The sequence below is a fragment of the Ostrinia furnacalis genome, unplaced genomic scaffold (genome assembly GCF_004193835.3).
Source record: "Ostrinia furnacalis isolate ACB-3 unplaced genomic scaffold, ASM419383v2 OfSCF5765, whole genome shotgun sequence".
Lineage (NCBI taxonomy): Eukaryota > Metazoa > Arthropoda > Insecta > Lepidoptera > Crambidae > Ostrinia > Ostrinia furnacalis.
This window is the reverse complement of record NW_021136004.1, coordinates 209788-230259: the sequence shown is the minus strand read 5'-3', so window position 1 is coordinate 230259 and position 20472 is coordinate 209788. Positions and strand designations below refer to the sequence as shown.

Below are 20472 nucleotides of genomic sequence, written 5' to 3'. Positions count from 1 at the left end.
TACTGATATATGAATAATATTATACCGATTATACCGATTATACCGGTTTCGGTTACGGTTACGGATATTTTTTTATTTCGGATATCCGAAAGTTTTGGTTACGGTTACAGATATTTGTGCTTTAGAATGCAATTCTTAGCCGCACATTTTACATCGAATAAAAAGTAAATAAAAAATAAAAATTGATACGTCCGATTTTTAATTCGACGGAATTCTGACAGCTGTCATTTTTTGACAATTCAGATGTAATAAGCCTTTTTTGCTTTGAATTATTAATAAATAATATTAAATTAAATTTCATCAAGTACAACTTACAAGAATGAACTATTGTTTGTATTGTGAATTCAATGTACACTAATTATTATGTACATTTTAGAGATTAAATAGAAAAAAACGTGTTTTTAACACAGTAAAACAACATATTAACATAAACGAAAATATGTATTGATCATCAATCATCGTTGTCGTCATCATAATCAACTTGGATTATAAAATTGGCATCTTGTTAAATTGATTATTTTATGAAGCTAAGATTTTATTAACAAAAGGATTTTCATAAAAAAGGTTTGTAACCCATGGATTATTGGGCAGGGATTCCAGTAATAGAAAAATAATTTCCCAATTTTTTTTGTAACTTCCATAATATGATAATAAAAATTCAAATAACCATTTTGAAATGATCAGTACATTTTTAAGCCTTAGTTTTTCAAGTGAAACCTTAAATTCAAGAAAGGATTATTTTTTAATTTGTGAAAATGCTCTCCATTCTTAGTGGAAATGTTTCAATGTTGACAACACTTCTGAAATGTCAAAATTCCGTCGAATTAAAAATCAGAGTTTAGATGGCATTATAAAAGTAAATCAGATTGTTATGCCTTTACATTATACCTAATGCTATACAAAAAACAATTTAAACTGCCTACATCTGAAACTATCCGAAACATTTGAAACTGTTACGGTTTCGGATATCGAAAGTTTCGGTTACGGTTACGGATATCCATAACATCCCTGGATAATATGTCCTACAGGCTACAGCCTCTACCAAAGTGGGTTTGTTGTAGAGACTGAGTTGACCATGTTTCTTGGTGGTCTTCCGCTGAAAGTAGCCCGATATAACAGCGAGATTTGTTTTTTACCAGTCGTCGCGTCGCGTCGATAGAAAAGAATAAAATAGGTTCCCTTCCCTTTTTCATTCCCAAGTTCTCCCAGGCTAGCACTACTTGCAAAAAGTTAGAGGAGTGTCTGCTGCTTGCTTGTGCCATAATTAAGAAGCAAGCCTTTTAGTCGAGTAATTTAGTCGAGTGGCGAGTAATTTAGTAGCTAAACGTGGCAACACCAAAAATTTAGTCGAGTAGGCTACTAAATCGTTCAGTCAAGTCAATCCATTTTGTTCTATTTTGACCACATTAATTTTAAATTAATTACCACCGTGTCGCGATGCCTTGAACTGCTCCTTCCCAACACTGAATCAAAGATTACATCTTGACACGTATTTGCAACTCTAAAAAGTGTGGGTAGAAAGACAATTCCACCAAAATATAGGAATTACCTACAAATATGCAAGGTTCTTACCTCCTTTGCCGCTATTGTCCGTACTTTAAAAATATAAAATTTGACATCATTTATGTTCCGAATTTAATGCTTTAATGATTCTAAGCAAAGTCCTTGAAAAATATTTATAGTAAGCAGCTGTACAAATGTACGTTATAAATAATGATTTCATTATTTCAAAGCTTTATTTGAACTTTTTGAACACTGATTTTTAATAAACTGCTCAGTATTATTAAATTTTAGTTTTTACAAATTTGAATTAGGATCAAATCGGAACGCTATCCTAGCCTTAATGACATTGACAACAAATGTCAATTTGACATTTGTTTCAGTCGGCAATTCGGGCTGTTGTTTCGTTGTTTGTTTTATTTTCTACAGTACAAAACGAATGAATTGCTGTGTTGTCTGTTTACTTCCCTCATTAGATAAATTAAGTATCATTTAATAAAGTGTATCTATACCTAGCCATTATCATAGTGCACAAACACCATAGTGTACTACTATGAAACGGAAGTTTGAATGCTCAAGATTAACTAAACATACAAGGTTAATGAAAATTAAGCGAAAAAATGAAGATCTTGAGGTTAAAAAGGAGAAATTAAGGAAATCTAGAGATGCCAACAGGGCTCGGAGGGCGGCGGAGACACCAGAACAGAGAGAAGCAAGACTAGAGAAAAGTAGGCTATATAACAGAAGGAAACGGGAACATATAAAAGCTCAAATGAAAAGTCAACATCGTAATGCTATTATAGAAGCTGTTAAAAGAAAAAAATCTGCACAAGAAATAAAAGAAATCAGGGAAATAAATAATGCTGAAAAGCAATTGGCTCGTGGACAGAGAGAGGTAACAGAACTCGTAAACAAATTGAAAAAGCAATCATCCAGTTCTGACGATGGTCAAGAGAACCATACGGCTAATGGTGAGAAAAACGAATCAAACAAAACGGGAACATCAGAAGACAGTGACGAAATTACCATAAATCACCTTTGTATAGTGGAAATAACTTGTATACAATCTGAAGCTGATGATATAAATTAAATTACTGGTTCCTTTTGGCTCTTTACTCGTCGTTAATTTTGTGGTCAGGAAGCCTGGCAAGAGAATTAATTTGAATTTTACCGATTAAGAATTCATTTTGCACTAGTGGCTGTTGTTTTTTTTTTTAAGTTTTAAATAATATGTTCTTAAATATTCAATTAAAAGAATTGTTTTATTTATAATTTGGAACTACATAATGATAATAAGAATGCCTTTTATTTTTTAGGTAGAAGTTGTTTACACTGTGCTGTTAAAAATAATGTTTATTTTAATAACAGTGTAAATAATTATTTTAAAATTTTAAAGCAGTGTTCTTTCAAGTCATTTGTAAATAGAGTATTTATTTAATTAATTGAAACTTGTAATGTATGAATAATACATAAATAAATTTTAAAAGATGTAAGCTTTATTAAATTAATCAAATATGTTTTTAATATTAAATCCACCTCCTTTTATTCTATCGATGATTGTAAATCCTGCCATCTATTGCTTTCATTATAAACTAAGAATAAATATCTGGTAGTGAAACAAGTCACTAGATGTAGTCCAGTCATTTAAGCTTAAATTAGGTAAGAATCTCGGAATTCGAGATACCCAGCTGTAAGTCTGTAAATACTTGTATATTGACACCCTAAAAGTTGTCTCAAAACCTACATATGGTAGGGTGTGTTTAAGCAACTATTAAATTTTAAGGTCAAAGGTCACAAAAATCGCTTTTTTTGGAAATATCTCATTTCCTATGGGTTTTTTGCTATTTGTATTTATTATCAATATTGTAGAATACAAAATTCTCTACAAATTTTGTTCAAAAAATTTTTTTTATACGTTGAACCGTTTTCGAGATAGAGGGCGGCCGCTAGTAGGTANATTTTTGTCTGTCTGTCTGTCCGTCTGTATGTTCCTTATAGAAACAAAAACTACTCGACGGATTTTTACAAAACTTGGTACAATTATTCTTCATTCACCTGGGCAGGTTATAGTATACTTAGGAATTCCCACGGGAACAGGAATTAGCGGGAAAATCCTTTTGTATGAAAAATCTAAACGCTTAACGGAAGTTAGACGCTTGAAATTTGGCATGTAGGTACCTTAGTAAAAGTAAACAACAAGGAATTCCAGAAATTCCCACGGGAATTAGCGGGAAAATCCTTTTGTATGAAAAATCTAAACCGCTTAAGTTGACCTGAAGTGATGCAGTGACCGCGCGCTCTCCGCCCTCTATTTCGAAAACGGTTCACCGTATAAAAAAATTTTTCAAACAAAATTTGTAGAGAATTTAGTATTCTACAATATTGATAATAAATACAAATAGCAAAAAACCCATAGGAAATGAGATATTTCTAAAAAAAGCGATTTTTGTGACCGTTGACCTTGAAATTTAATAGTTGCTTACACCCTACCATGTAGGTTTTGAGACAACTTTTAGGGTGTCAATATACACGTATTTACAGACTTACAGCTGGGTATCTCGAATTCCGAGGTGAACTTACAATAATGACTGGACTAATAGACAGTCATGCTTTGTTCATTCGCCGAGTCGAGTGAATAACCGGTATAGGTATACCTACTATGTTTAAGTGAAGGCTGGGCGCCCAAGTGGTGGCGTGCTGTAATAAAAATAAAAATGTCGCTAGACTCGCACAGCGCAGCGCACTCGGTATAAATCATAAAGTTTATGGTAACTTTATGGTATAAATAGAAGTAAGTACAGGCGACAGCACATCGGACGGCTAGGATGCGCGCCGTGATAAATTTTTACGATGATTTTAGTTAGACGTCAAATTATATGCAAATGTATAGGCTTATCGCGTAAAATCGATAAAATGGCGCGATTAGAGCTTATCGCCACAGTTATTCGAGGTGCGCATAGATCCTAGGTTTACAGACAGACCACAGATTAGTGTCTTGGACTACTTACACATTTTTGTTGCATACTCGCCTGTATTACAACTGGTTAAGACCCTTACAGTGGTTAGCTTGACATGCATGCTGCCGCCTGTACACAATTCACAAGCGAACCGTGTCGTGCAGATTTCGCAAGCGATATGAGTCCTTACACTCAATGTTTTAAAGGTGGTAATGGTTTGACATCATTATTATTATTACTGCTTGCCCTCTCATGGCGGGAAATCAGACCACCCCCCGCCCGGTACCCTTCGGACTTGTGGAGTGCACAGATTAGAGAGGTGGAGTGATCTCAAGCCCTTGAGGCCTTTTTGTAACTTAACTTTTTTCGATCAATAATTTTTGTGTTAGGTTTTTTATGGCTGATGGCGTGATGTAAAATAAGTAGGTACCTACCTATCTACACAGTATTTTATGATTTATTTACTGTGCTACCTACTTAGTAACATTGAAACTAATTCGTTCGTTTCAGTCACATGTCGTCTTCTGCTGGACAAAGGCCTCTCACCTCTCACAAAGATTTCCTGCCCTGCAGCCTGCATTCAAGCATTCCATGCCTTTCCGCGATCTTCAGCAGATCGTTGGTCCACTAAGACTGAGTTGCACCAACATACTTTTACCGTAACTATAACCGATTTTTTTTTTGTATGAAGTTTGTCAGATTTTGACCTTTGTTAAAGTTAAAGATGGTGCAACTCACTCAGCCTTAGATGAAAAAAAAAGCGCTACTGGTCTGTTTGGCTAAATATTGCCAACATTATTATTATCAACATTTTCAACATGCTCTGTTCGTTGCGCGTGTTTCTCAAAAGGGGATCGTTATCTTTATTTTCGTTCAAGAAGATAACGATAACCGGTTGTAATAAATGGTTTTGGCATTCGTTGTTCTGATTACATTTTATTTGGCTTGGTTACGCTCAAAAGAAGCGTAATCACTAAAAATGATTCTCATTAATTATTATAACCTAGGTACTTCTCTCGATGCTGAATTAGGTAGGACCTACTGCGTTAATTTGAAACATGCTCACTCAACAACGCCTCTACGCTAGGCCACGCTCGCGCCACGACGCCACGCCACGTCATGCTACGCTGCGCCACACATGACAATGTAATTAAATAAACATGTATTTGTGATAAGATTACTTAGGTATTTGGGTTGACTAGGTAGGCTAATACCTTCCAAGTCGAACAGTTAAAAACCAGAGTACGATTTTATCACCATAATACAACATCCATGGGTCGGCTGCGGGCGAGAGCTCGGTCGTTTCGCCGGGCCACCCGCCCCCTCACCCACAGGGGGTAAGGGGTACAGCGGAGAGGGATATTGCGCAGTCGGTACCCTCCCCGACCCCGACCCGACTCACCCTCTCTGCCACTCGGCGAGGCGAGAGAGGACGCACCCTACTCCTACTCGTCTTATTGTTGAAACATTTTAATACCACCGGGACTCGAGGGAAAAGCCGGATTTAACCGTGAGAGGTAGGGAGAAAGCATGGATATTTGAAAGACATTTTAAAATAAACTTAGCGCTGGCTGGACGCACCCAAGTGTATAAAATTAATGAGAAGTAGGTATATTCTTCTGAGTGTTTTTATTCTACAGGGTGTTAGGTAAATGGGTATATGAGCCGACACTAGCCCATGCTAGTATGGGCATATAAATAGTATGGTGAAGTCAGAAAATTGATATCTTCATTTTATTTATTTTAATTTTCATACAAATCGGATTTTATAAAATTTATTTTGTATGAAAATTAAAAAAAATAAAATAATGATATCAAATTTCTGACTTCACCATACCATTTATATGCCCATGTTAACATGGGCTAGTGTCGGCTCATATACCCATTTACCTAACACCCTGTATTAATATAAACTTCTAAAAATAATTAATAAAGTTAAGTAGGTATACTCTGAGGGAGAAGTCACACGGAGCGGTGCGGTCGCGGCGCCGCTCCGGAGCGGTGCCGCTGCGGTGTCCTGCATATAAAAATCAATGATATGCCAGACAGTGCGTTCCGGGCCCGGCACCACACCGCAGGCACACCGCACTTCGATTGAGGGAGAAGAAGCCACACGGTGCGGTGCGGTCGCGGCGCGGCGCTGGAGCGGTGCCGTTGCGGCGTCCTGCTTATAAAAATCAATGATATGCCAGACGGTGCGTTCCGGGGCCGCCGCACCGCTGGTCGATTGAGCGAGACGGTGGCCGTTGCGGCGCCCCATACCACCATGTGTACAGAGATGCGGCAAAATGTTTGCGGTGCGGCGCCGCACCGCACCGTGTGGCATCTTTCTGAAACTCTTATCATCTATCTATGGCGCGGTTGCCTTCTTTGTTAAACTCCTTTTGGAATGATGGTTACAGCAAATATCAGTGTTTCCACAGAAAGCCTACAACCAATGAATACTTACATGAATGAGACCAGGAGGCTCATTAGAAAATCATTTCTTACAATAGAAGTAAACTTATCGGGAGTTGGGAGTCTTGGGAGGTCTTCTGGTATTGCAGATGTTGGTAGTACTAGCTTGTTTGCTTCCTATGCTATTCCTGCGGCTGCCTTATAGTAAAAAAAAAAATTGTTGTCCTCACAGGTTGTTCTTAGACCGCTTCTTCCTAGGGTGGCTGATGAAATAGCCATTCGGAAAGGAGTTAAAAAGAAGTTAGACATCTAGTTATTTTGAGCATAATGTTGATCGCACTCAGCCAGAAAAGTTAAGATATTATTATAGTGGGGTATACCTATGGTAATGGTGGGTCTTCCATATTCTGAACATAGGCCTATCCCACAATGATTTCCAGATTGCTTGCTATGCTCGGTGTTATAAGATTCAATAAAAAATTAGGAGATCCGTAAACTAACCAAAGTCGCTCCTTCCTTACCTACAATCCGATCGAGTTATCTGCGTACCTCGCTGGAATGCGACTCTACCTCGTACTCACCCGCTCATCTCCACGCGTTCGCCAAATTCGTACCAGAGAGCATCGATATGACGTCATAACTGCCAGGTGCGTAGTTACCTTGATAGGGTTGTACAAGAGCAGGAGATGTATGGAGAATTAAAGCCAATATCTTTGCACAAAAATACCTAGCCACCTAATAAAAAGTTCGCCGTAGAAAGCAGAGCCTTAGGGTGTTATGGGATAAGTATGTACCGACACACCCTGCCTAGTGTAACCCTGGGACTGGGAGGTAGGTGCTTCCACCTCCTTCCCCCACCCACAGTGGCCACCACTTACTGGTAATTCCCTAACCACCCCTCATTTACTCGTAGGCTTGTAGCGGGATGTGAACGAATTTGAATATAATTTCTTCTAAAACAAAGTACTCGTAAGTAATTTATTATTTTAGTAGATACCTAAGTAAAATTTTCTGATAAACGTCCATTATTAAATTAAATTTTTGGCATGAATTTGTTTGTCCTCAATTTAATTTTTAGTTTACCCACTTACTCTCTTAGGATTGATAAATTCTAACTTCGTACAGTAACTGTAGGTACTCCTACGTTTTTAATTTAGTTTCGATGACCCCATGCAAATCGTTGATCACGTAGTCCAATACACTAGAGCTCGAGCGAAGTAGAAAACAAACGAAAGAGTAAGTTCTTTTAATTTGTAAATTATTGCAAATAATAAAAAATAAATAGTTACACGTATTTGAACCAATAAATTATTTTTCTTTCTTTCTTTCAAATATACCTAAATTGTGCGAAATATTACGGGAAATCGGGTTGGTGTTGTACGAGAAAGCGGGTCGGTGCAGTACGGGAACTACGGGAAAGCGGGTTTGTGCTGTACGAAAAAGCGGGTCGGTGAATGGCTGTACGAAAAAATGGGTCGGCGCCGCGCTGGCAAGAGAAAATGGAGTGGTAGACCGACACCCATGATTTCATTTATTTAATGACTGACTGACGTTTATTAACATCGAAATAGACGTCTCATTAAAACTGCTAAAGTAAATTATTTAGGGACAGTGATAAGATAAGACTGATAAGTAAGCAGTAAACACCTACCTATACAATATTAAATTACTTAAGTAAGTATTTAAGTACTTAACTACTTAAACAAGTAGGTAAGTAATTATTTAAGTACTTACCTAAGTAAGTAATTGATTATTAATATAACGGCAACGACGTCAATAACACAGAATGAATGATAACGTCGTAAAGTCGTTTGTAATTCTCATAACCAATCAAGGTCATCACGCTAATAACCCAGGAAACAACATATCGTTCGCTGTACACGACTCGACCACAATACGCTTTGTGAGCTGGCATTATTATTATTATTCCACTTTGAATCGCGTGCACGACGCTCAACTCGAGCCGAGTAAGCGAGGTCATTCCAATACGTAGGCAGGTACTAAATCCAGCGGCCGACCCGTTCCGATCATAAATATACCTACTAACATCTAGCCACTCGCTAGTATGTTTATGTAGAAAGAGTCGCTTGTGGAAAGCGCGAGATGAGACAAATATAGCGAACACTCATGCGAGCGATTGCGACAGCATGCCCAGCGTCAATCTGCCGCTAGGTGTTTGCCAGCCAACCAATACTGGCACTTCGCAACACTGGCACTGGCAGGGCAGCCGTACGTACAGTGCCTGTGAAAGGAATAGAAGTTCGCTCGCTCGCTCGACCTTGCCTTGCCTTAGTCTGCTGTAGTCTGGCTGCGCGTTCGATCGAAGCGAAGCTGTGAAACTGTGAAAGTCGTTCGGTTACTTACTTATCCAACACGTTTCTCAAAGTAATTATTACAATTGTAATTTGCATAAATTGATTACAGTTGTAATCGAATATCAACAATTTTGACTGACGTACACAACAAGCCTATTGGTGGATAAAACTATGGTTGAGAATTGAGTCAGTCTTTTTGACGTGAGTCGTTTATTTATTAGCCGGCCATTTTGTATTTTCGTTTCCAAGAATTCCAAGTGCAATACAAGAGATCAGTGACAGGAGTGCGCGGAAAATACAGAATTAGCATTTTTCTTGTTCTATTGTTGTTTTTATGACAAAACTGAAGCCGGGAAGAGTCGGTATACAGTTGTTAGCCTTGTGGACTCAGATTTATTGTGTGAATTGAAGTTACGTCGAGTACTCGAGTGGCTTGCATTGCATCAATTCGCTTCAGTAGAAAACGCAAAGCAAGCATTCAGTGAACTTTTAGAAAATTGTTGTATGTGGACAGGCCTGTAATGGTGACTTTCTTCGATTAATTGAACAATGAAAGTGAGTATTTCACTATATTTTGTGAACATGTAATTACCGATTGATACACAGCATGATGTGTTGTTTGTTGTGTGAGTGATTTGTTTATGTACAGTCCCGGAACGAAATGTTTTGAGTTCTGTTTCATTTTATCATAAATTCGAACGAAGTACGGCTTGGATTATTAGCTGTCTTACACTAGATTTACTGTAATTTAGGAAGTAAACTTGTACTATTTTATCCATCTTTGCATTTCACACCAAATTTCAATAATAAACATGAAGCTTTTAAACTACTTTTTAACTCCTCTAACTAAAGTAGAGGACTTCACATATATTTCACCTATATTTTTTTATTTTAGTAATTATCTTATACTTCAAGCTGTTATTTATTTTTTGTTAAAAAATAAAAACAGTTAGGTATCCCACATCACTTTTTTATGTGTGCATGGTTTGTCTAATATAATAAATTTTAAGTAATTTCAACTTTTTTAAATCTTACTACCTATCATAAAATAATCAATGACTTAACTATACGAACCTATACCTACTATTAATTAGACAAAGGACAGTGCCAATCCATGTATGGAAGTTGGACCAAGTGCTGCCCAGAATGAAACCATAGTGCATTTTTTTCCTCAGGCCAATACTAATTTGTAAACCGAAGCGCACTGAAATCTATCCCTGGAGTTAAGAGAAAAAAAGAGTTTTGTTTTGAATTATTTACATACAAAATATCATCGATGTAAACGTACTACGCATAAGATTTCGCGATTGTGGCATTAAATAACACTGTCTATGCTGAACTTAACCATACTGCATCCGTACACCTTACTTTAGTACGACTTGGACATTCTTTATAACCGATCAAGCGCTGTTGCAGTAGTTTGGTTACTTGACAGAAATTAATTATTTCCAAAATGGGGCAAGAAGTTTTAGCTTACTTAATAACTTCAATAATCGATTGTAATACACCAATAAATAGATTTTTTGCAAGGATAGAGAACTAAAACTTCTTGCTTCATTTTGGAAATAATTAATTTCTGTCAACTTACTAAACAATTAAAACAGCGCTAGATCGTTTATAAAGAATGTCTAAATCGCACTAAAGTAACGTGTACGGATGCAGTATGGTTAAGTTCAACATAGCGAGTGTTATTTTATGCCATAATCGCGAAATTTTATACGTAGTACGTATACATCGATGATATTTTGTACGTAAATAATTCCAAACAAAACTCTTTTTTTCTCTTAACTCCAGGGATAGATTTCAGTGCGCTTCGGTTTACACATTAGTATAGGCCTGAGGAATAAAATGCACTATGGGTTGATTCGGGGCAACACTTGGTCCAGACCCTGGCACTATCCTTTACACTTTATATTTTGTTGTGTGTTGTACTTAGTTTTACTATTTCCTTACAAGTGTGTGGTCGCACTCACCTGAATGTTGATAAATAATGCAATATATTTACTAAAATACATACATTTATAATAGTACAATAAATTGCAGTACATTTATGAGCAATAAGTAATTGATAATAACAGTAGTTAGTATTATTTTTATCTGTTTGATGAGTACCTAGTTAAACATTTACGTTTCAGGGTTGTGCATAATATTGACGCATCTCGTAGCATTTAGTTCTTAGAGAATGTAGGACAATAACCACATTCCCTTCCCTAGAACCTTCTCTGAATGTTAATTAAGTACCTATGCTTAAGATTATAATTTTAATTCAATTCCAATAAACGGTTTGGTACGGTTTCAGAAATACAGGGTAAAATCAATCTCTGTAATTATCTGTGAATGAGTTTGATTCACAAACAATTGGCTGTTACATTAAATTGCATTTAAATTGATTGGCGAACTTTCCATATGTCCAATTATAAATTATGTACGCTTGTAATTACTAAATTATAGGAATATTGGACATAATAAGAGAGTCTTATCTCTTAACTTGTTCACAGGTATTCTATCATGGCATCAAAGCCAGAAACTGACTTTCCACCGTCACCTACAAACAATGAATCAGGTTTGTTTTATTTTATTTTGTGCTTTTTATATTTCTTATAAAAACCTATTGTAGTTATTAATTGATTGATCTCATAAGACATAATTCACAATAAAGTATTCTAATAATATTACTAACATACAGTAACCAGTAGTATTATATTAATGCAACATAGTGTAGCGACACACTGCATAAATTGTAATTTTTTTTCAAAATAAAGATCTTTTTGTTTATTGTTTTTTGTAACTTTTGATTTGGGTTTAAATAGGTACTAGCATCATTTTATCACTTTTAAAATAAAGTCACTTGTCTATGTAGACAGCATAAAATAATAAAATAAAAAGTTTTAAAAAGTTCATGGATCCCATTAAGGGGGTGAGGAGTGAGAGGAGGAGCGGGTTTTGACGCAGAACGTCATTTTAGAAAAATGACATCGCGAATTTGGTCACTTTCTCAAAAAGTCACATTTACAGAAAATTACTGAAAATATACAGGATTAAACATTACTTCGCGATGATATTTTGCGAATATGACCTGCGTCAAAACCGAGTTGGTTTTTGAAACAAAAAACGGGTTTGACGCAGACCGTCCCATCCGCATTTCGTCACGAATTAAAACACGGTCCCATTCGCATTCGGTCTCATTCGCATTCCGCCCCATTCGCATTTGGTTCCATTCGCAAAATGGTCACATTTTTTCAGTCTACAAGTTGAACTATTGTTTCTTATATGGTACGCATTAATTGGTGAGTTAATCTAAGAGTGACCATTTTGCGAATAGGACAAAATGCGAATGGGACCCAATGCGAATGGGATGGAATGCGAATGGGACTGAATACGAATGGGACAAATGCGAATGGGACGGCCTGCGTCAAACCCCAAAAACACGTTGGAAAATTATCGGAAGGTTTAGCGACCTAACAGCCGATTCACACAATATGTCTCCGTTTTACTGTTCCGTTTTATCGTGTACGTTTTTTTTTCGTCGATGTAATGTATTACTGTATACAGAATACTGTGTCATGTGTGAAGTCGCTCATACAACTACATAGGTACGCCATCGACGAAAAAAACGTACACGATAAAACGGAACAGTAAAACGGAGACATGTGTGAACCGGCCGTAAGGAACTTTTGAAAGACACTATCTATTGCAAGCGGAAAAAAATCAACTATGAATAAATGTATACTGTTACAGTTGTTACTGGTGTCTGATTGTGATATTACGTTTTATATGAGATACATTTTCAGCTTGGCTTGCTTTATTAACACTAATGTATAAGTTTCGCCAGTACATCAAGCAATACATGTTTTTGCAAAAATATAACACTTATTTTAACTACTTACTACTTAAGATAGCATCATAGCAATATTATTTAGATTTTATTTCAAGGATTTATAGCAGTTACAGGATGTTAAGTAATTTTTTTTTAATTAAATCCTTAGAAATACTCATCACTCTATTTTTTCATCGTAAATTAAAATTATTGTCAGGGAGGCAACAGTGACTCACTTTTTTTTCGAAGCTTAATAAAAATAGATATCGCTTTAATATTGGCCTAAAATTTGCTCACATTTTAGATACACTATTGAACTGTAACTGAGCACTCATGATTCTACATTATTTACTACTTATGTCAAAGTAGGAACCTAAAACAAAAAAATGATAATTGAGCCACTGTGGACTACTAGGTGTACACACTGACTCACTACCGTGGTACACAGTATTAACGTGGTACGGCAGTATTTATATGAAAAGAAAATGCCCATTCCGCGTAGTTTTTTATTAGAAATAATAACAAAACTGCACAAGCTATTCTTATTATAATCAACAATTCAACACGACTCTTAGTACTTTTATTGCTACCTATAAGATCTTAAGTCATCTCAATCTCTTCGTTATTTATTTCTTCCCTATTTTTCTGTCGGTTTTTTTCCGTGGCATTCTGTAAATAAAAAACAAAATTCGATTTAAGTTATAAAAATATTGAATTCGTATAAAGTATTAAAATTGAGTCACTGTGTACTTCTACGCCATTTTGTAAATATTTGATCAAAAAAACCAAGATGTAAAACAAATTAGTCAAAATTCGGATTAAAGACAATTGATACAAGACCTACTATCCGATAAATATAACGGCTATTACCTATAGCAACAAACAAAGATATGAAAACAATCGAAACTCACCTTAGAATGTAATTTAGTGGGCGCGAAAACAAAAAACATTCCCTCACCCTTCCGCACGGCACTTGACCGGCGAGCAAACTGGTTTAAAGTTATAGGGGCATTTTTTGGAGAAATTTATCAAATAACCAAAAAAACACGAATTTAAAAGCAGATTTTTTTCAAAAAGTGTCATTTTTTATTATTTGTTGGCCTTTTTTGTGTATTTTATGTATTTTTTTAGTATCGCCTGTTATTGAGCATTATTTCTGTTTTTATTTTATTAGGATATACCGCTTAGTTTAAAAGTTATTACGTTTTCTTTACAATAAGTAATTTGAAGATAAAAAATTCTATAAAAAATTAAAAAAAAATCTCAAAAAATTTTTGACCTCTTTTTTGTCGATAAAAATAGGTCTAGTTTCATCTATTTTCATATGTACACTTTAACGTGACTCACACTGTATAACGGCTATTACCTAAAGCAACAAACAAAGATATGAAAACAATCGAAACTCACCTTAGAATGTAATTTAGTGGGCGCGAAAACAAAAAACATTCCCTCACCCTTCCGCACGGCACTTGACCGGCGAGCAAACTGGTTTAAACGTGTTCGGGTACCAAGACCTTTGAATCGGTAAAAGAGACAAATATATATTCCTATGCCTTCAGGTCGAAACATGACTGAGCCACTGTAGCCGACCGAGTCACTGTTGCCTCCTTGACCTCAACATTGTAAAAGTTCAGTTTAGAATTAACTTTTAAAAAAAATAAAACCGACTTCAAATGCGTGAACACAAAAAAAACAAAAAATTGAAAATATTGCGTATAAAAAAGTTCACCCCCAATTTTCCACCCTTGGGGGTGAAATATTTTCTTCAAATTCGCATGAAACCACCCTTTTGATAATACCTATTCAACAAAAAAATAATCGTTCAAATTGATTTATAATCGGCGGAGATATTGCGTATAAAAAAGTTTATCCCCAATTTTCCATCCTTGGGGGTTGTTTTTTCTATTATTAAATTTAAATGGGACCACCCTTGAGGTATTACCTCTACGCCGAAAAAAGATTTGTTCAAATCGGTTCATAATTGGCGGAGTTATCGCGTAACAAACATAGAAAAAAAAATACGGGTCGAATTGAGAACCTCCTCCTTTTTTGAAGTCGGTTGAAAATCATTACATAATGGAAAATAACTACCGATTTCACCATAGGTAAATAATGTAACCTATAATACCTAAATTCCTAAATTGTTATCATCATCATTAGCTTTTTTAATTTAATATTTGTGTTAATTAGGTGTAGTAAAAATTATTTTGGTTTAGTTTAGATGTTCCTATTAAAAATATGCCACGAAACTAATTCCACCGTGTCATCAACGTGATTAATATAATTACATGTCATGGCTACCATTATAATCAAGTAATCAACGCCAAAACGTATTTGTTTTCAGATGGCGAAGCTGGTTCAGTGGGGTCCAATTACCAAGAAGATGACGACGAGCAGGGCTTAGACGAAGAGCAAGAAACGGAAGAACAGGAGAAAAAACCCAGTGTCAAACCGCAGAACAACAATGTTGCCGATATCTTGAAACGACTGCAATCCTCAGGGGCTCTAATAAAGAAGCCGAAACAGGAATACAGGTGCAACACTTGTGACGAAGACTTCCCCGACTGGGAGGAGTTAGAGAACCATCTTATACAACACGTGTCGCTGCCCTCGGTGGTGCTAGACAAACTGCCGTCGGACGACGAAGACTACCCTCCATCCGGAGATGAGAACTGGTCCGATGAGGACGACATCCCAGTTCCGCCAAAGCCTGGCACGAAAACGACGCCACAAAAAATTGACATCTCGCAAATACTCAAGAAAACCGGATTGTCACTCAAAAAACCAGCCGAAACTGAATCTAAAAATTCAAATGCATTAAACAAACTTAGCGGATTAGGATTCACAATTAAAAAGAATAATGTACAAGTAAAGAAAGAACCAGAATCGGAACCCGCGAATACCAGTAACGATGTTATGAAAAAGCTAGGCCAGTTAGGCGGGATTAAACTCAAACTCAAATCTGACGGTAATAATTCGAATTCTTTTAAAGTCATAAATGGTCTTAGAGATTTTAAAGCTTCAGACGAAGAAGATAATGACGAGAGTAAAGAAGATCAAGAGGACGATGAAGAATTAGAAAAATCTGGAGAACAAGAAGGATCTGGAGCTGAACACGATTCAGCTGAAGAAGACAATTCAAATAATAGAAATAAGAATTCCGATAGCGACGACTCTGATAAGTCGCCAATAAACCAAAAGATTTCAAATGCTCTCAAGAACTTGAAAGCTAAGAACGCAGCTTCAGTAGTCAAACAAGAACCATTAAAAAATTTGGTGAAACAAACTGTAAAAGAACTACCGCAATCTAAACCGGTGGGCAGGCCGGCGGTAAAGCAGACGCCTAAGAGAGGAGCTAACTTGCCAATTGCTAGTAAAGAAATTACCCAAGAAACAGTACCAGCAAAACCAACGCCAATAGCTGTGCCTCCAACAATAGATCGACGGCAGTCGAGAGAGACCACTGCAGCTATGGAAAATATTGTTGTTAAAAAAGAAGTGGATTCTGGAGAACCACAATCATCATCCACTATTCCTCTCTTTTCGGGGCAAGTCAAAACTGAACGAGCCTCACCTCCTATAGAAACAGTTTCCACACCGATTATTGCCCGAATAAAATCAGATCCTGACGCTCAAACTGTCGTTCCAGTTTCATCCACAACTACGCCTCTTCTCCCAGTAACAAAACAAGAAGATGCAATCATTGAAATCAATGGTGATTCAAATGATGAGGACGATGATTGCTGTGTTGTGTCAGCTACACCAGCTCCAGATATCAAACCAATAGTCCCGAAAATAGAAGAGGTATCGTATCCATCCCAATCCTATCCAGCACCAACTCCGACGTCCCAGCCTAATTATGGTGCGTCTAACATACTCAATTCGCGACTCTCATCTTCTACGCCGTCCACAGAAAAACAACACAATTTCAATTGGAATGCACCTGACACCAAACCACCAATTAATATGCTCGATAAAAGCGCCGATGATATTTTTGAGAGTCTTCTCTCGACGTCTACTAAAAAGGAAAATCTATCACTGTCAGACGCGAGTGAATACATATCTTTAGACACGCTTGGGCCCCAGCAAACCTGTGAAGTGTGCAATACGAGGTTCACTGATTTGTCTCTGTTAGAAGAACATCGTCGTATGACAGGCCATTCAAAGAGTGTAGTACTACCTTCATCATCAAATCTGCTACCATATTCTAGTCAGCCCACGAATCTTCTCTCAAGCTTATTACCGGTAAAACAGTTGGCTGAGCAAGTTGGAAAACTATCGACTATTGGGGGTGGTGCACCTGGATTCACTCATCAGCAAAATGTAATGATCAATATCCAAGCATATCCAGGAGGAGGTGGAATGGTGCCTCCTCAACCATACAATGCGTATGCGCCAAGCCAGAATATGCATCCCGGATACCCGCAAGCGTCAGGCAATATGTATGGAGCTACTACAGGACAATCGATGCCAGGCCAGTATCCTGGTCAACACTACATGGGACAGCAATATGGGCAATTCCAAACACCAATGTCTAAAACCAGTCCATATCCAAGTCCGCAGAGCACCTATTCGACGGCTTCGTCACCGTACTCCACTACATCACCCTTGCAAAGCATGCAGCAGGCTTACGGTCAAAACGCACCAATGATGAATAATCAGGTACCGATGGGACAAATGGGACCACCTGGTTCCGCACCTAGTCAATATACCCCCGCTTCAAGCCCCGGAGGTACCATGAAGCCACCCACAAGTAGCGGGGTTAGAATACAGAATGTCCAGACTTTCCAACCTGGGCAAATGGTGATGCCCGGACAAACAGTAGCGTCTGGGCCTGAGATGGGATCACAAGCTCCGGGACAGATGATGGGTGGTCAAATGCCCGCACCGAGCCAAATAAGAATGGCGACAGGCGCTAACGTTGGTCAAAGACCGAGAATGCCCGGCGTCAGGAATACGCGCCCTTCAATAAGGCCAGGGATTCAGGTGCATGGACAAGTGCGGGGTCAAAAACCTGGAATGCGAATGCCGATGAAAAGACCCGGAGGTATGGTGGGCGGGCCGGGACAGAAGCGGCGGCCTGACATGCTGCTCCCCGGCAAGCACGACAACGAGGATTGCCAGGTCATGGCGATGCAGAAGCAACGGGAGGGCCTGCCTCTGATACACAGCGTACAAGGTGCCAAAGAAAAACTGAATCTCGGCAGTCAAATCTCAATAACTAAAAAGACTGTTAATAAGGAAGCGAACGCCATGGCTAACGTGCTGGCTTCCCGGGGCATTAGCATAAAACAGAAGCAAAAGAGTCGGTCGCCCACTCCCGAAAGGCCTATCCCTCACATTCCTAATCTCGGATCTGGCGTCAGTATCAAACATACGTCGAAATCGAGTAGCTTTTCAATTCCCGAAGCGAAGATTGGCGGGGGCGTTGGTAATTCTTGTAAATATTGTAAAAAAATGTTCATGAATCAGAGTTCGTTACAAGTGCACATGGCTGCAGCGCATCCGCAGAGCAAAGTTCCTATGTTTAAATGTGACGAATGTCCAGCTTCATATCCGAAGTCCTTACAATTGCAGCATCACAAGAGAGTTTTTCACAATGTGACAGGGCCCAACAGGGAGTTGGGATTGCCGGTAGTGGATTTGTCTCAAGAAGACAATTTGAAGCGGCTGAGTGCTTTAGGTATCTATAGTTTTATTCCGTTGGCTAATAGAGAACAGGCGAACGGTTGTTTCGGAATCCCAGTGATTTCAGTCCATCATATGCAGAACGGTATGACTAGTGGCTTGCAGGCCCTAGGTGCCGACGGTTTACTAAGTTTAGGTCCTCTAAAACCTTTACCTAATACTTAAATAGTAATAGTGCAGTGAAAATTTAATACAAATACTGGAACGGTGTTTGTAATATGAACTATTCATATATTTTTCTAATTTAATGTGAAATTAAATAGGACGTTATTGTCTTCACTTTGCACACCATGACTTTCTAATTGTAAATCTGGAGTCAAAAGTACATCGGCCGGGTTTGACGCAGACCGTCCCATTCGCATTTCGTCACAAATGATTCCAAAACATTGACCCATTCGCAAAATGGCCACACTCAGATAAAGTTAAAGCCTATCGTTTTTGAAACAAAGTTCAACTTGTAGGTTAAAAAAGTGTGACCATTTTGCGAATGGGACCAAATGCTAATAGAACGGTAGGCGAACGGGACCGTTTTTTAATTCGTGATGAAATGCGACAGTCTGCGTCAAACCCCATCGACCTACCACCAAACGTTATGTCCATTGAGTAAATTGGTCGTCTATTGTGCATTTTATGATTTGACAACAATGAGTTGTGGTAAACAATAATCAAGAAGTGACACAACGCCTTCGGAATTTAAAAATTTAATCCATTAGTAATAGAAAAAGTTACATTTATTTAAGACATTTTAAGTAACTTTTTCGTCAAATTCTCGACACTGATAATTAAATTTAAAAAGTAACAATACATGTTTGCTTTTTTGTTTATAATAATCTATAGAATTTTATTTCATGCTAAATGTAGGACTAGGCATTTACGACTTGGCGAATACTGACTAACCTACGGCATTTAGTATTTATATCACACAATTCTATTTTGTATCAGATGATAGGTATTTTTAATAACCTACATTAAGTATTGTTACTCATCATGCATAGATTTATATTTTTATTTATATTCATTGCAGCAGACTAGTTACATAGTAAGTAATATTATTTTTAGTTAATTACTGGATTTGATTATGTATGCCCGAATCAAAAAGAAAGGATTTTTTTAGTTCCTTATGTTCTCAGTTTAACTGTTAACATTTATTTACTGTAATGCCTACTTTAGATTTAAGCTTATTCTTGTTTGGAAGCTAAATGAATAATTGAGTTTTGTTTTGTAACAACCCATTTTGATGCAGTAACTAAAATAATACCATTCAGTAACCCTAACTTTTAAAATATGACAGTACCATGCGATTTCGTTAAATGGACAAACGTAAAATAAATGTTTGTATAGCAATACAGTGCCCTGAAATTGTGTCAACTAATTGTTCTGCAGCACTCATACCTAGTAATAAGTTAAGCTATTTGTTTTTATAAGTTACATCACAGTTTTTTTTAATCCTTCTCTTACATGTTTGGACTGAATAAAAATATTTTCTTTCTTTCATAACAGTTTGGTTACAAACATAAATTTTGGGACTATTAATTTTGTTGGTCTACAACTCGTTTGTCACAAATTAAGTTGGTGCGTTTTATAAGTGGTAGCACAGGTGGTAGTTACTGTAAATAAATAAAAAAAAACTAAGGCTTTGTAAAAAGTGTGCCGACAGTGCAAAATTTAAGTTTTCCACTGGTTTCTGAGCTTGTTGACAACGCCTGAGGCAAGTTAGTTGAACGGCTAGCACAGAAACCAGGAGGCTAGTTATTGTAAGCAGAGTTAATAAGTTTAAGTTTACATAAGTATAGAGTAC

General features: G+C 37.2%; 1 protein-coding gene and 1 long non-coding RNA gene across 2 annotated transcripts; one reads left to right on the top strand and one right to left on the bottom strand.

The window, feature by feature from the left end:
- The first annotated feature begins 9047 nt into the window (after positions 1-9047).
- Positions 9048-20282, top strand: LOC114361503 (uncharacterized). The gene is made up of 3 exons (XM_028316557.1): positions 9048-9724; positions 11668-11732; positions 15331-20282. The coding sequence occupies exons 2-3, from the start codon at positions 11678-11680 to the stop codon at positions 18837-18839; spliced, it is 3564 nt and encodes a 1187-aa protein (XP_028172358.1). The 5' UTR covers positions 9048-9724; positions 11668-11677; the 3' UTR covers positions 18840-20282.
- LOC114361504 (uncharacterized) lies at positions 13334-14615 on the bottom strand. Its single transcript, XR_003656601.1, has 2 exons — positions 14394-14615; positions 13334-13655 (listed from the first exon to the last, which is right to left on the bottom strand). It is a non-coding gene; the product is annotated as an uncharacterized LOC114361504 (long non-coding RNA).
- Positions 20283-20472: the final 190 nt, after the last annotated feature.

Excerpts from the sequence above, each read along its gene's own strand:
- LOC114361503 (XM_028316557.1), top strand. The coding sequence starts at position 11,678 with ATGGCATCAAAGCCAGAAACTGACTTTCCACCGTCACCTACAAACAAT. Across the intron at positions 11,733-15,330 it reads ACCTACAAACAATGAATCAG|ATGGCGAAGCTGGTTCAGTG; the intron begins GTTTGTTTTATT and ends ATTTGTTTTCAG.